At 33.1% G+C, this 17,120-nt stretch overlaps 3 protein-coding genes across 6 annotated transcripts; 1 reads left to right on the top strand and 2 right to left on the bottom strand.

Annotated features, from left to right (window-relative positions):
- Positions 1-390: 390 nt before the first annotated feature.
- LOC107890577 (ubiquinone biosynthesis monooxygenase COQ6, mitochondrial) lies at positions 391-4,126 on the bottom strand. Of its 2 annotated transcripts, none has more exons than XM_016815067.2 (11): positions 3,976-4,126; positions 3,702-3,777; positions 3,490-3,625; positions 3,213-3,288; positions 2,831-2,974; positions 2,388-2,446; positions 2,139-2,206; positions 2,002-2,053; positions 1,605-1,778; positions 875-1,474; positions 391-791 (listed from the first exon to the last, which is right to left on the bottom strand). In XM_016815067.2, the coding sequence occupies exons 2-11, from the start codon at positions 3,707-3,709 to the stop codon at positions 576-578; spliced, it is 1,533 nt and encodes a 510-aa protein (XP_016670556.1). In that variant the 5' UTR covers positions 3,710-3,777; positions 3,976-4,126; the 3' UTR covers positions 391-575. The 2 variants fall into 2 exon arrangements, with proteins under 2 accessions (XP_016670556.1, XP_016670557.1); XM_016815068.2 differs by having other exon boundaries at positions 3,490-3,604.
- Positions 4,127-7,023: 2,897 nt separating this feature from the next.
- Positions 7,024-8,023, top strand: LOC107890578 (uncharacterized). Of its 2 annotated transcripts, none has more exons than XM_016815069.2 (2): positions 7,024-7,804; positions 7,943-8,023. In XM_016815069.2, the coding sequence occupies exons 1-2, from the start codon at positions 7,548-7,550 to the stop codon at positions 8,001-8,003; spliced, it is 318 nt and encodes a 105-aa protein (XP_016670558.1). In that variant the 5' UTR covers positions 7,024-7,547; the 3' UTR covers positions 8,004-8,023. The 2 variants fall into 2 exon arrangements, with proteins under 2 accessions (XP_016670558.1, XP_016670559.1); XM_016815070.2 differs by having other exon boundaries at positions 7,049-7,804; positions 7,951-8,023.
- Positions 8,024-9,992: 1,969 nt separating this feature from the next.
- Positions 9,993-14,624, bottom strand: LOC107890580 (ankyrin repeat domain-containing protein 13C). Of its 2 annotated transcripts, none has more exons than XM_016815071.2 (3): positions 14,040-14,624; positions 12,093-13,817; positions 9,993-10,572 (listed from the first exon to the last, which is right to left on the bottom strand). In XM_016815071.2, the coding sequence occupies exons 2-3, from the start codon at positions 13,701-13,703 to the stop codon at positions 10,231-10,233; spliced, it is 1,953 nt and encodes a 650-aa protein (XP_016670560.2). In that variant the 5' UTR covers positions 13,704-13,817; positions 14,040-14,624; the 3' UTR covers positions 9,993-10,230. The 2 variants fall into 2 exon arrangements, with proteins under 2 accessions (XP_016670560.2, XP_016670561.2); XM_016815072.2 differs by having other exon boundaries at positions 14,373-14,536.
- Between the last annotated feature and the right edge of the window lie 2,496 nt (positions 14,625-17,120).

Raw genomic sequence — 17,120 nt, 5'->3', positions numbered from 1 at the left:
TCTTTCTTTGTTTCAAGTTATTGTTAATCGATAACATGTTTATTTTATTTAAACCAAGGAATACGAATACACATGGTTTTTAAAATTTTCAAGGATTCTATTATAATTTTATTCATTTACGGGAGGTAAATTATAGATTTACCATTAATTTTTAGGGAAGATCAAAATGTTTAAAGATAAACAAAAGAATTTACCTCGACCAAATCAAATAATAATTGATTTTCCGGTAAATAGCTAGTCATAAAATTTTGTTCAAATGTGTGAACAAGGAGGGATAGATGATAGATCGAATCACCACCAACATAATCTCTTTTTTATCTAACAAACAAAATCAAGTTCATCTTATAATTCTTTAATACAAATGAAATTTTATATTTTTGCAAAAACTACTTAAATCAAAATATATTTGAATTCTACTTGTTCAATAACCGAGCTGTTTAATGCAATTCGTCTCATATCAAAGTTAAAATTTTACAATTATTCGTAAAAGCTTTGCTGAAAACAATTTACTCCTGTACAAGGAAAAAAACACTCTTAACCTAATTTATCAGTGATTATTTTGATGACGGTCTTCTTTAGGCAAATAGTGGCAATCTCATCTCCCCCGACGCATACGAGATGATGCTCTTTTTAAGTGGTGAAATATGGTGAGCCCCATGAAATGCAGCAGCTCTTAAAATGTTTAGTGGACCAAAATCAACTGAGTATGCCTTTTGAAAACCATCCAGTACTGCCATCATCATCACATTCGCTGGTTTTCGATCTGCTTCGTATTTCTTCAGTAGTGATACCTGAAACAGTTTAAAACACCGCAATTTAAGGATCCACGATTCTTTCTTGAAAGAAAGAGGGCAATGGTTTGTTTTATACGTACCTCCCCGATGTCCGCTCCTACTGCAATGCCCTCAGAAATGACACTGGAAAGAGTAGATGCATCTCCAAAACCCAAATTAACTCCTTGGCCTGCCAAAGGATGTACAGTGTGAGCTGCATCGCCAATTAGAGCAACGCGCTTTGACGCATAGTCGTTGGCATGCCTCAAGGATAATGGGAAAGCCATTCTTTCAGAGGCCAATTTGATTACTTTTGGTGGGATTTCAAAGCAATCATTAGCAGACTTGGAGATACCTCCTTTGAGCCAAGAAAATAAGTCTGAACTACCCAATATGCTTGGTGTAGGATGAGGACCATAACCATAATCCAGAGCACGATTTACAGCTTCCAGAAAGTTATCTTCGGTTATTGATTTAAACTCTGATGACTCTTTCGGGCTCATAGTCCAAACGATATTGCTAAACTTATCACCTATTGGCAGAAGAGCAAGCGGACCAGAAGGTAGAAACCTCTGCCATGCACAATGGTTTTCTACATCATGTTCAACTGTACATATGATGGCATTCTGTGAGTAGTTCCATCCCGTTGTTCTGAATCCTGCTAACTCTCTAACTCGTGATTTGCCCCCATCTGCTCCTACCTGAGATAAATCTCATGTAACTTGCACCAATAAAAAATTTATGAATGAAAAATGCCATCTGAAATATTTCAAGACATCCTATTATATTCAAAACGAGCAATATAACTCATCCAGGTGCAAATTCAATTACCACCAACTTCACGTATAGGCTATTGCCATCCTCCAGTTCTAACTTTGCTAAACGCCCATGAGTAAACAATGCTGTCATCGATAATGTGCTGTCAACTTCCGAGGATGAAGAATTTGGTAGTATAGACATTGAATTCAATCTTGATGGGTATATTTTCTTCGGCAAATCTGTTTCCTGAAAATATTTAATTTACCTAGGTTCAATTGTGAACGTAAAACATGACTTTTTTACAATATTACTAGTGGGAATGTCCTACAAAAAATTCAATATAAAGTGGACAATTTTTTGTCTTTGAAGCAGAAATATGAGGACCAAATAACTGTTCAAAGGATAAATGATAAGAAAAAAGACTTCAAGTGAGAATAATTAAGCTAAAGGTTTTATGACAAATCAATACCTGCACACGTGACAGCAGAGAACTAAGTAGCACCGTATTTTCCACAACGCACCTAATGTTGTATCAATAACCAGCACATAGGCATTAGCATGTAAAGATAATAATAACTACCTCTTTGGTTTATAGCAGGCACTTACCCGAGTACTTCTTTGTCTGCATCCCTAGCATTGTATTTTGCGTAACTTAAACCAGTATAGTCCCAAACCTATAATAGGTATAATGAATCTGTTAGCATTTTTTTTTAATTGAATACATTCTAGGTGCCATTTGAAATCAACAATGTCCAAGGAACTAGGACACAGTTCTTATTTCAACAAAGACAATGAATAAGATGGCCATAACAAAAAAGACATCATCTGCAAAAGAGCAAATATAACAGCCAGCACCTGCATCTTATCAAAGTAGGCATGTCGATGCTGCTCAACAAATTGCCAAGCACCAATATCTGCAATATATGCTGCCACTGTTACTGAGAGCAGAATAAACATGACAAACAAGCATGGGAAATCAAGGGAAAATATCAACTAGTCAAAGCAATGCTTAGTAATCAATTAGGCAAACATTTTCCCTTTCTAGCATGCTTACCTTACAGATGGAGGGTCTAAAGATACTAGTGATAGTCCTAAAACAATCAGCTTTCATTTGAAAAACCATGGCTAACATCATAATCTTATAGTTTTTTACTAAAACACAACCAATATCTAACTTTCCACTTTAAATTACATTTTTCAATATTTTGAAGATACTAGCATACAACTATTTCTTGATTTTCCCAAAATGGTCACAACAACATAAGGATTAAAGTTGTCTAATACAGTCTGTTAGTTACCTTTAAAGAAAGATATAGTCGCAGGTGTAATTGTACTGACCCTTGGGTCAGGGAGGTCTTCTTTCTTAATGAAGTGTTTTCTCCCCAAAGCTGGATTGCTATCGATGATGGCAACATTCAAGTGTCTTGTTAACGGTCTACTAGCTGCAAATTAACATGATAGTACAAAAACTAAAACATTTCATCATCTCAATAACATGCTCTGTAAGATTACAAGTTCTAATTATACATGTTTATAAGTGTCACTAGCATCTATGTGTTATCACAATCGTGATGCCTATGGATGAATGCTTACACATTTGCAAAATTGATGAACCATATCTATAGGACAATATAAATTGCATAAAATAAGAAGACGGGCAAATACAAATAATTTAGCTACCTAAGGAACAAGCGAGGGCCAGGCCAACCATGCCACCTCCAACAATTGCAATGTCATATTGTTTAGCTTCACTCTCCTAAAATGTTAAAAAAAAAAAAACTTAATCCAATATTTTACACCAATTTATATAACTAATTATAAAACAAATTAAAAGGGGAAAAAACCTAAAAGAACCATCAAAAGAACAATTAGCTATATTTAAATTCAAAAAAACAGTAAAACATGAAATAAAACCAGAAACTACAGGAAGCAAATATAATTAAACAAAAAAAAATACTTTTTCAGGGTTTCCAGCATTTTGGCTAGATAATAGTGGGGCAGCATCATTAGAAAGTGGCCTCCAAGGAATTCTCAATCTATAAACATTTGAGCCAGCTTTTGTTGCAAAAATCCTATTATTACAGCAGATAATCCTTCATTAAAAGCTAAATAAGCACCGAAAAATATCTTAATTTACGAAAAGAAAAGGTACCAGAAAGGAATTCGCACCTGTTCATTGTTGAAATGCTGCTGTGAACTTGTTGAGATCTTTTTTCTTTTCTTAAATGATACAAAAATCTATCTCCTTTAGGACATGCAAGAAAAAGAAAGTCTTTATACTGAATTAAATTGCAGATTTTGTATTTTTTTTCAAAGTCAGACCAAAATTAGTCATTCATTTATCCTTTCTCTTCCATTTATTTTCCTTACTTTTCTAAGCAATCAAACAAAAAGTAAACACAATCATTAACACGGATTTGAAAATGATGATTCAAGAACCGACCTGATGGATTAGGTTTGGCTTCAAAAGATTTGAAAGTTTGATTGAAACAGCGAGTAGCTTCACTCGAGTCGACTCGACTCTGTCTCCCTCCCGACTCGCTGCTTAGCTCAAATCTCCCTCTCCCAAGTACGATGTGGAAAGTGTTAAAAAGCCAGCCCTCTAGACCCAACAATTCGTTACTGTCTAACGGGCCGACCGTTCCGATTTTCCTGGGCCGGGTCTAGGAGCTTTAGTTGTGATCTTTTTACCTTATTAAGAACTTGAGTTGTCTGTGAAATGTTTTATTTATTTATTTATTTAACTTTTATGTTGTAAAAGATGTTCGGAGTTTTTGACTACCAATAAAGATATGTTTTAAGATGATTCACTCGATTGGATTGAGAGTTGTACGGTGGCTAGGGAGTTTCACTTAACATTACATTTCGATGTTTAACTTCATAAAAGTGGCTAAATAGATGAGAATGTGATATGTGTCTAAAAATGTTTGTTGCTTATAAAAGCTAAAAAGTTTTTATATGAAAATTTGAGTGTAGAGAGGTTTTATGTTCGTGAAGGTTCAATGTTCCTGAAAAGGCAATGCATGATTGAGGAGTTTTGCGCTAAGTGTTTGATAAGGAAGTTGTACTTGAAGAAATGCGAGCTCAAAACATCAAGTGTCTGGAAAGGTAGTTTGTACTAAATATAGTGAAAGTTTATAATTTAGTGAGTTGTACTTGAGAAGGTATAAGTTTGAAACGTAAAAGTTATATATAAGATGTAAACCTAAATTTTTATACTTGAGAATGTGTAAACTCAAAATTTAGAAAGTTATACTTAAGAAGGTGTAAGCTCAATATTTAGCTACACTTGAGAAGGTGTATGCTCAATACTTAGAGAGCTATTAATTTGTGTAATATTTATCCTTATGAAACTTGATAAAAATGTTGATAAATTTTTAATATATTGATTATACATTTTGCTAGAGTGTGCTTAAAAAGACCAAGTTCGACCGTAAACTGCTACTACTAGTAAGACTAATTGTGAGTTGTTCCCAACAAAGTATGCTAAGCAATGTTTATCCCTACAGGGGGAAACATCAATTTTTTTTAATAATATAATCATACCTTTTGTCAAGGTATGTTTGAAAAAGTTTGTGGTTACCATGAGCACTTGTTGGCAAAGTTTATTATACAATACTTTAAGTCGTGCGAAACTTATCCATGAAGAACTTGAGAAAACGTTAATAATTGTTTATAATATAATCATACCTTTTGCCAAAGTATGCTTAAAAAAGTTAATTATTATTACGTTTATCAACAAAGTTCATCACATGATGCTTTAAATTATGTGAAATTTATCCTTGAGGGTCATCAAATTTTAGAGAAACTTTTATAAAACTTCGTCTGTTTAATTCACATTCACCGCATCAATTATTAATACACAAAGTGAAAAATAGTGGTTATAAGTGGTTCATTTGGTGAACTGAGAGGCATTGGTTGGTCGTAGCCGTTAAGCATGAAGAGTAGAGAGGGAGGCTTAGGAAAGAAAGTTTTCTATAATCTAATCTTGCCTATCTTTAGCCAAAGAATCCTTTTGTTGAGGAGAAAGACGTGAAATTTACTTGAATACCCCTACCTAAGATAATTGTATAGGAGATGAAATTTTTATGTATAATAAATAATTTAAGAAAAATATAAAAAAATTATATAACTTTATTTTAATAAAAAAACTCTAATTATCTAATCAATTTCACCTTTCTATTATTTATTAATAATATGATTTATTAAAAATGCATAAATTTATACATCATGGATTTATTCAAACAAACCTTTTTATATAAAAATAAATTAATTAAAAATATAAAGAGTTTATAAACACATCAATCAAACCTCCTAATCCTACCATCTCTCACTAAACTATTGCTTCCCGTGGGCGATGCTTTGGTGTTGCAATTTCCTAAGCCTAAACTCTATAGAAGAAACGAATAGAGTGATTGTAAACAAACCCATTAATATTATCATGCCCTTGCTGCTTCTTTTTTTTGTTCTTCCTATAATAATGTTCTTAAAACTATTAATTATTTTATCTCTTTACTACTTATTGATTGCAGGCTCTCGTGCCATGAATAAAGCAAAAAAAACAAAACGAGAAAGCAAATATATATATATATATATATATATATAGAATGAAAGATTAGATGCCTATCTCAAACTTAAACTACAACGAAACAATGAATACATATTCCACCCCACACAAACAGTCAAAAGGTTGGGTGTGGGGGGTGATGACCACTCCTATCTTTCTTTCTTCTTTTTTTCTCTTCTCCCCATTTTCGCCTCACTAATGAGTGCTGATGGCAAAAAGCAAAAGAAAACAAGTGGGGAGAGCTGTTATATCATAACATAATTGCACCTGTTTTTCTTTCAATAAAATTGTGTAATCGATTATTTCAAAAAGGATTAAAGGATCTAAATTTGGTAATAATTATTACATTGGGTTTAATTTTTTGGTCTATCTTTTAATTTAGCAATTGTTTTTATATTGCGTTCTGAACTTGTTAATTGCTTTTATACTGGGGCAGGAACTTTAACGTTTTCAATGAAATATCAGAGACCAACTTGAAAAAAAAAAACCCTAATGCAGGAACAATTGTCAAGTTTAAGAACTAACTTGGACAAAAAAAATTGAAATCCAATGTGAGGGAATAATTTCCAAGTGCAAGAGTTAACTTCAACAAAAAAAAAATATTCAGACCTGAATACGAAAATAATTGTTAAATTTAAACCCTATAATTTAACCCTATCAAAAACTTAAATGGATAGAAAATTATTTAATTATTATGTTTAACTATCAATATATTTTGAATGTGTAAAATGAATGAATGATTAATGAATTTACTTATAAATTCAAAGGTAAAAGAAAATTGAGTAATGAATAATTTTGTGAAAAATATTTTATAAGAAAACTTAACTCTATAATCATTCAAAATTCAAAGTAGTTTAGGCTCTATATTAACGGATTAAGGTCTAGAGTTTAAATCTCCACAATCACATTCTCTACACCTACCAAAGAAAAAAATATTAAATTAAAAATAGAAAAAAAAAATCGGCCACATCTTGTTATTCCTATCCCACTATCTTCTATGTAAAGCAAAGTTACACTAATACATCATATGTATGCCTTCTATATTTATAGCTTAAGTTGTTCCTTCACCATTCTTATTTGGCATTCTTAGATCAAAGAGACATAAGAAACCAACCACGGTTTTCATGGTCTCATGGTATGATCAATAAGAAAGAAGCAAATACATATGTATATGTATAAGCTCGCTCGGGCCGGATAACATTTAGGGTTTAGGGTTTTCATGGTGACCAACAAGTAAGAAGCAAATATATACACAAGCTTTGTTGGGATTAGGGCTTGCACTCCTGGCGGCGTCGGCGCAGAACCGGTGCACTGCTTTAGTCTGCTCTTGCTATGTGCCGTCGAGGAATTCGAGTAGCAAAGAAGAAGAGATTATTAGCAATAGAAGCAGCAGCAGTAGCAACATCAAGAAGAGGACTAGTTTGGAAAAGAACATTAAAGATGGGGTCATGGAAGAAGCAGCAGGTAATAATAACAACAATGATGAATTACAGTTAAGCATCGACAAGATCAGCAATGGCAGTGGGACTAATGGCTCCCACATTGAACCAAACCCAACTCTCAAGAGTAATCTGAAGAAAACAACTACAGCAGCAGCAGATGATAATGATGGAGAGGGTGAGTTAATGAAGACTGAAAGGAGGAAAGTAAGTTGGCCAGATGCTCATGGAAAAGATATTGCTCATGTGCGAGAGTTTGAGCCAAGGTAAAAGTCCTTGTTATTTAAGATACTTGTGTTTGATGAATCCCAAGCTAGTTTACTATAAATTTCACTTTGCTTGTAATATGATGAGTAAATCAACCAATTTCAATATATTTCTGACATGGTTTTCTATTGTGAAAGTGTGTCAGATGATGGGGAGCTGGAAGGGGTTAGGAGGTCTTGCGTTTGTGTCATTCAATGAAGCAACATTCCCCTTGTAGGTAAAAAAACTCCTCCTTCAACATGATCTTAGTAATGATCTTTATGATATAATGTTGGATGAGAAAATTGTATACATGATTTACATGCATGAATCTTGCACTGTTTAGTGCCTATTCATTGTTAGCCAAATGAGTCGAAGTCCATTTCTCCACATCTCAATGTATAATTCAATTAGTTCATATAATAGATGTATGTATGATGCATTGGAGTTAACAATGACCCAAAGTGATTTGTTAATTGTTAATTAAGGAAGGAATGCATGAAAGAAATGATGTTTGATGCTTAATTAGTGCCCACATTAACAAAGTGTCTTCATTGTGCAATCAATGTCTATAAATCTGAAGCATGGGGAGAAGAGGAAGAGGGTCCCCCACCCCCTTCTCTAGTTGTGGGGGTTGTTAAATTTTGAGTGTTCCCTTATGCCCTACCCTCAAAGCACAACAAAACCAAATATTGGTCATAATTGTTGCACAACTGGTGAATATGTTTCTTCCTTTTCCTTTTAGGTGCACGTTGTGTCATTTTAATGTTTCATTTTTAAAATTTTTTGTATTTAAGTTTATTTAACATATATACGGATTCAGTAAGAGATATTATTCTCTAAAGAAATGCTATATTCATTTTTTATATTTATTTTTTTAATTCTAAAACATGTGTTACTAAATAATTTTTATGCGCTTTCATAATGAACAGAATAATTAAATGTGTTCAAAATTAAACGAGAGAATCGCTACCTACCAAAAAAAATTATAAATCCTTTCAACCAACCATTAAATTTCTTTATGACCTTGACCAAATGCATGTGAAATTAAAATTTTCTCAAAATTTTTCTATGTCTATTAGTCATATTGGGCTTTAACTAAATCTAAAGTCAAACCAAGTCAATCTCCTAGACGGGAAGTTATAAGCTCTCCTTATTTTGCATCTACAAAATTTAAATCCAAAACTTTAATTAAAAACCTCGAAGTTGTTGACACTCCAAGAAAGGTGGTAATGGGTAACTTGACATTATCATGGAGTTTGCAGATCTTTAAGCGTGTAGGACCCCGAAAAGGCAAAGTTATTGAAAACTTTGGTCATTACCAGAATCATGGCATAAATGCACACGCCTCTACAGCAACAAAAGGAAAAAAGCATCATGGCTAAGATGCTTTAAAATTGATTTGAATTGTTTGTTATCTCACTTTACTTTTTGTAAAGAAAATTAATATTAAACTAATTAACATGTCTTTCACACAACACACTTGGATGGCTAAATTATCCACAAGACAGCATATAATAAAATTCCCATGCTTTTCATCATAATTAGGACTTGAAAGAACCTTGCTTTGCCTTAGATTCCACTCAGTTCTCAAAAGAATATAAGTCAAATAGGGACATTTAACCATGTTCGTCCATGTTATTGTATTGGTGAAACATATTGATTTTAAAATAAAAATAATATCAAAAATGTATTCTTCAATTTTATTACTGATAATATAGGTGCATATTGGTTAGTTCAAGTTTTTTTATTTTTTAAATTAATTTTGAATATTTTTATTTATTTTTCAAAATTATATTAAAGAATATATTATCATTAAATTAAATTATTTTGCTTAAGTTTAAATTATACTAAGATGATCTTGGTAAGCTCCATCGCAGAGACTAATAGGAAGAAAATTGAAAAACACAAACAAGCCCACAATAACGCTGATAAAAATATTGAACTTACAACAATAATAGTGGTTTATGCATGATGATTGATGAAGAGTTTAGTACTTCTTAATCTCCAATGGTCTATGTTCACAACCCTATGATATTATATTTACAATTTTACATTTTCATATAAATTTATTATAAAATAATCCAAAATTTACTATAATCTTTTAATATTATATTGACTTTTATAAAACTAAACCCAACCTAAAACCCGATTTTCAAGAATAAAAACGACTTACAGGATCAATAAAATCCTGATATCCAGAATATATATAATAAACTTCTGCTGCCATTTCTGTCAGTATTCAAAAGGTAAGTCGCTTCACAAGTAATGATGTAAATCAGTAAATCCAAAGACCACCACCAAAATGCCAACCAAATGCTGTGTGTAAAATGTAAGAATCACATTCTTTTTTTTGTTCTTTTTCATTCATTAATTGAAACACTTTTTTTTTTTTTTAGGTTTAATGAAAAACTAATTCCTATTCAGTTATCTGCTCTTCTCAGTCTCACTTCAAATGGTTCTGACTCTTACCTTTCTTTGATTTGCTCCTCTCTTGCATCTTCTTTTTCTTTGCTTCAGCTGTGATCCATGTATAATCTTGGGGTATTGCAAATGGATCTTGAAGATTTTCTATCTTGTTGTGGCTATAATTGGATGAGCTCGGCCGATGATACGGTGCCTTTATCCACTGAAACCAGGACGAACCTGTCACATGTGTCACCGCAGGGCTTTCTCGCCCAACAACGGGGCTTGAAGGGGGTGTAGAGAACTCGTCCACTGGCTGTAGTTCTTCGAACTTGGTGAAAGAAACCAATACCCTGATTGTTGGAACCACTGGGATTGCAACCTAAGTGCAACAATGAGCATTTCTTAGTACAAAGCTAAAATAATGTAATTGATGAGACAACATAAACCATGTTCATGCATTTGGTTTGGCGGCTGAGCCAAAACAACTACGTTGACACCTATCACCAGCACACATTCAAACATGAGAACAAGAATATAACCCTCTAAATATATGGAATAAATTCAAAACGCACCCCTCACGTTCGAGTAATGTAGGTGATTACATGTTTTGAGGATACTCCACTCTTATAATTCAAATGATCTTTTCAAAATACCAATAAATAACTTTCAAATTCCAAATTAAATATTTTCTACCACAAGCAACAAAATAGAACTCCTTACACATATCACAAACAGAATTAATCATCAAAAACTTATCCATAAAACTAGTCTAGCTCCTACTCTAAGAGTACTTTGTAGGGTCCTAATTCATATAAATACATACACATATATATGAGCTACAATCATGTTAGAAACCAAGCACACCATCAATCAGACAGAGTATTTGACTTGAAATCGAAACAACTAGGAAATCTAGACAAAACAAAGTTTCTGGAATTAACACCAAATAAGAGACTGCCGCTTTTAAATGCTAGAAAAATGTATAGGAATAGAAAGTAACAGCATAGACAAAAACGGACTGCAAATGTCGAGCCTACAGCAAAGGGCAATCCCATGAACATATGATTTCCATTTCAGTAAACCTATATGGACGAGTCCCTCCTATACCTCAATCACTAGATGCCAAACTTGGAACAGATTGCAAAACATGTCAAAGCTTTCAATGATATGCAACTTTTAGTTGGAAGAAAACATAAAAATAGGAGCTTCAAAATCCTTAAGAGATGTTGCTAGGTAAACAAAACCAACTACATGTCCTTTTTGTTTGATACAGGTTATTTTCTTGGACTTCCAAATCATTACTGGATAACGATGGCGATGAGTAGCATTCTTTTTGCTTAGCCACCATTCCTATTTTTTCTCTTTTATCTTTTGCAGAGAGCCCCAAAACCGAGGAATGAGTTCGGTACATTGGCACCATTGACACGAAAGAATGTATCCATATCTCCATCAATAGATGAAGGGAAGAACTGGATCTTATACCAGGCACAAAGATGCCAAAATCCTAGTCTTAAACTCTACTAAAATCAAGTATAAGCCCAATGTCGATTCTAATTGTGTAAGATTAAATGGTTTATAACATCTCAACTCACTAACAGCTCTATCTAATGGAGTAATCAGCAAGCCTCAAAGTATCAAGCAGAAAACCATATACAATTGTCTAGGTGACCACTCTGACATTAAAAAAAAACCTATATTTTGAAAACCACATCTCTCTGTATGGAAATGCCGTCCCATGATTATCTAGGAGCGAGACCAGCCGATCATTAGAGAAAACAATACATATAAATATATACGGTCATTAAGAAATGTGCATTATTACAATGAACACAAATCCGAACAATAAAGGCAAATAATGTGAAAGCAAAAGGCACATAAAGTTTCATAAAAGGAACATACCTTGACAGGGAAGGTTCCAGCTGGAAGCTTTGTAGTGAGCAGTTCCCTTAACCGACGAATTGCCTTGACTTTATTTGCAAGAATGTCTAGCAATGGCAGGAGTTCTTCAGTTTGCAGCGGGAAGTTTGGAGAAAGCCAAAGAACAGGCCTCAACCCTTTCTTATACTCATTCTCCCGACCACTATCCTTGCACCGATTACCACTTTCCAAACTAGTGGAAGTTGTCCGTGAATCTCTAGTCCTCCGATGATCATCCCTTGCCACAATCTCCACAGAATGCCTACCAGGTTTTATCTGATTCCCAGATGGAGAGTCTCCAAGCAAGTCGCTCACCTTCTCATCTATAGAAAGAGAACTTCTAGGTGGCACAATCTTCCTCTGCGCTTCATGCTTCGGCTCCCGTTTCCTCCATCCACCAAACCATCCTTTCTTCTCCTGCTTAGTCTCTACATTTTTATAACCATTGGTCTCCTCGATAGGGATTTCCCTGGACTCATAACAACTATGGCGATGCCCAATAATGCCATCCCCGTTCTCATTGGATATTTCTGAAGAATCCAACTTAAGAGCAACTTCAAGTTGTCTCCTTTCATCTTCTGTCAAGATCTCATCAAGCTCCTCACTTTCTGTTTCATTTCCATTGGAAGCTGCAAAGAACTCATCATCGGTCATGGCACCAGGCACCCTCCTAGATTTGATGCTAACAACAACATTGTGCATATCGTACACCTTAGCCTTCCAAGCACCAACCATTTCAGTTTTCTCTTGTCGCCTCCATGTTACTTGCGGCAAAAGAACTGCCTGTGTCACATCTATACCAGGCCTGAATATATTAGTTTGAGACATTGCAGCCACTTCTTGTCGAACCTCTTCATCAGTTGCTAGAGAACCAGCACCATCGAAAGCATTTATCACCTCTCTATCCTTATGAAAGATCATACATAGTGATCCAGGAGGAACCTTCCCGTCCTCGGAACCATCACCAAGGAAAAGAATACTCTGATCTGAACGTTGAATTCTGAATCCGTCAAATCCAGCCAAAGTCATATCTGCTCTCAGATTTGCACCCCTCTTCCAAATCTTATATGTATCCGAAGGAGCAATCCTGGAAATGAAAGGTATCACGGAACTCTCGAAATGGAATGTGATTTCCATGTAAAAGTCTCTCATCCTTCGCATAGTTCCCACCAAGCGAGGCAACCTCCTACACCATTTTGCCCATGCCAATGGCGGGTAATGCCGAACAATAATCATAGCAATAGCTTCTTCCCGATTACAAATCGCTTCTTGGAGTGCACTCCATCCTTGTTCATTTTGCAAACTCCAATCAGCACCAGCACCCATAAGCATTTCGGTTGCAGTTTCATCACCAAGCTTAACAGCTAAGTGAAGAGGAGTATCCCTGTTAGGAGCATCGCGCCGATCAATCACGGCAGATATCGCATCAGCCTTCTCTTCCTCGGCCAATGAGGCTGCTTCAGTTTGAATCTCAGTCGGGTTCCCAAGACGTGGGAGCGCCGCGAGTATCCTCTTAAGACCAGCATAATCCTTTGTAGCAACAGCCTTGTGCACAGCACTATGTGCATACTTAGAAACATCAATACCCGCCATATCCCCAAGATTAAGCTTCCAATTAATACCCAATTTCAATCATTCAACATTAGAACACTCAATTTCAACTCAAAGTCCCCTAACAATGGAAGCACATAAGTACACTAATCCACCCTACAAACCAACAGATTCACACAAAAATTAAAAGAGTAAAAAAACAATTGACAACTTTTTTTCACTAGAACGAGCAGTAAATCGTAATTTCAGCCAAAAACCAATCAAACCCAAATCAAATTCCATCGTAAATGCAGTGTTAGACAGTTATCATAACTACGATAAACAAAAAGAATCATTTGGGGGGGGGGGACACGTAATAGAGATCCAAAAAATTCTCACCTGCTTCTTTCTTCCTTCCTTTTTTTTCTGAGCAACCAAACAATGCTCCCCAAAAAAGAAGGAAGATATTTTCAAGCACTCAACCCTATCAAAAACACCTCCATTTCTCTTTCTCTCTTACTACTCTTCAAAGTAAAAAAAAAGAGGAAAGAACCTTGTGATCCAATCCAGATCAGACAAACTGAAGAACATGCACGCGGGTGTTTCAAACAAAAAATAATAATAATTAAAAAAAACAGGTGGTGAATCTGGTAAAAGGAGTTGAGAAAAAAAAATGATGGGCAAAGAATCAAAGTAAAGAATAACTACAAAAGAAAGTAAACAAAACCCCACCTATCAAGAAAACCCAACAACAAAAATGAAGCTTTTCCAAAACCAAAAGAGTCAAAATAACTGAAAAGGAGAAGTACCCAAAGTTAAAGAAAAGGTGCTGTTTTGAAATTGGGATTTTTCATTTTTGTGGAAGAGATTGGAATTTTAGGCTTCTTAAAGGGTTTGTCTTTTAAATTTATTTTATTAACTTTTACCTTTTTAAGGAGGATAAGAACAAGAAGAGTCAAAGGAAAATTGCATGTGAACCAGGAAAAGAGGAGAACTTTGCTTTCTTGTTACCATATTTGTATGTTATTATTTCTTGTTTCGAAAATTATAATAAATAAAATTAAGGATGGAATTAAATGATTGGTTAGCAGGAAAATAATTAATTTTATTTGTTTAAAAAGGGTTAATTGATTCAGAAAGTGCCAAATTAGGGGAGGTTAAATAATAATGATTTTAAGTACAGCCTTTCAAATACTTCCAAATTGCCTCCACCTCCCAACTGCATTGGAGGGCCCTTGCTGCCAAGTGCCAACGGCCCCAAGCGTAGGGTACCACCGCTTTCGGCCTATCTTCATTTATACTACATCAATCAATTCCACGCTCTCTCTTCAAGTTTAAATTTTGATTTAAGATTCGAAATTTTAATTTTAATACGAATATGAATAAAATTAATTAAAATTTTAAATTTTAAATCAAATTAAATTTAAATAAATATAGATTTTATTAATATTACGTAAACACTTATAATTTTTACTTAATTTTTTATTATATAAGGTTATGTATCAGACATTTATAAATTATTACTTATGTTTTTAAATTTTAAAAAAAATTAATTGAGTCATCAAAATATTAAAATGATATTTTAAGCAAAATATTTGAATTTAACATTAAAAATAGAAATATTTAGGGTGGGTTTGGATAGGCGATTGGATGTGGTGCGATGCGTTTAGCTACTTTTTGTCTCACTCTACAGTATCGCTACAGTATCTAATCTCACTGCCACCGCTGTTTTTACACTAACAGCAGTTAAACACACCGTCCATCTAAACTCACATTTAGAGTAAATTCATTCAAAAACATTTTCGATTTTAAATTTATAATTTAACCCAAATTATATATTTTCAAAAATAAAAACTCTATTTTGTTTTCTTTTATAATTATAGTAGGGAAAATGTCAAACATAATAATCAATAGAAAGAGATCTATTTAATTGATGAGGAATTCACCCAATAATTTACACATATCATAAATTTGTCCTTCTCTCCAGCAAAAAAAATTAAATTCTTACTATTATAGAGTAAATTTATCTATCAGTTGGGTTACTCAACTCGAATGCCACTTAAAAAATTAAAGGATTTGAGTAAAAATATAAGCTCGAAAATGGGTTTGGGCAAAAATAAAGCTTGTTCAGAAAGTGAGTCGGGCCTCAGGTAATAAATTTTTTGCTCAAGCTTAGCTCGGTTTGGATTTCCAAAAAAAAAAGGTTGTTTTGCCACTGTTTTGCTACCTTTTCACTATTATGTTATTATTATTTTGTTGTTATTGTTTGAATATTGTATAACTCTTATGTCATTGTTAATTTTGCTACTATTTTAGAGGCATTTGTTTGTTAAGTTGCACTTATCTTTGTGTTATTTAAGTATAAAATTTTTTTAAATTTATTTTCAATTTATTGAGAAACATTTATTTTGATGTTTTTAGTGTTATTGATGTATTATATTTTTTAAAAAAAATATATAAAAAATAATATAAAAATTTAATACAGGTGAGGCAGACCTAGCCGAGCCCAGATTTTAGAATTTTTATCTAGCCCAAACTTGAGCAAAATTTTAAGCACATTTTTCAGGTCAGATCAGGCCTAGCCTGAACCTATCAAACAGTTCTAAAATTTGTTAGAACCTGACCCAAATCATGAATATTTCTATTATAAAGTGACTCATCAGTAAAATATCATTAATTTAGTCGTTGAAATAACACAAAAAATGATATTTTATAAATAAAATAATTGTACACATAGTTAATTGCATAAGGAAGTTGTAGTTAAGGTCTTACTATACTTCATATTAGTTTTTTGAATTTTTATCAATTTGCTGTAACTTTTCACAAGTTGGATTTTTTTATAATTTTAAAATTATTTATTGATATGACATATGAGATAAAATAATTTCATGTTAGTATGAAATATAAGTGGATTACCATGCTAAAATCATTACAAATTTAAGGGGCGTTTGATTCGGCAAATGTAACATTACGACCCGTAATGTTACATTCTGCAATGAGATTACGGTGCTTGGATTAAACATTCCGTTCATCCCATAAACTCATGTTGTGGCCATCCCGTAATATAGAGTGTAATCTCATCACGAACCATTCCTTAAATAATCTTAGATTATGGGCGTAATCTTAAAAATTAGACAAATTACCATTTGTTTTTATTATTCTATTTTATTTAGATTTTTTTCTTGAATAAAATTTAAGATTTATTAAAAATAATTATATTTCTTAATAGTGAACAAGTAGATATCATGCATTACAATTATAATCATTATATTTTATTTAATAAATTATTTATTAATATATCAATTATAGCTATAAATATAATTATGGTTGGTGTTGCGATTACTTTTTCATAAATTATTATAGTTATGATTTATAAATTTATTTCAACCCTATATATTTATTTATCAATATACAAATTGTAATAAAAAAACTAAAATTTGTAATAATTTTATCATAATTTTTTAAAATTTGAGACTAAAA

The sequence above is a fragment of the Gossypium hirsutum genome, chromosome D09, assembly GCF_007990345.1.
Source record: "Gossypium hirsutum isolate 1008001.06 chromosome D09, Gossypium_hirsutum_v2.1, whole genome shotgun sequence".
Taxonomy (NCBI): Eukaryota; Viridiplantae; Streptophyta; class Magnoliopsida; order Malvales; family Malvaceae; genus Gossypium; species Gossypium hirsutum.
This window is presented reverse-complemented; position numbering and strand designations above follow the sequence as displayed.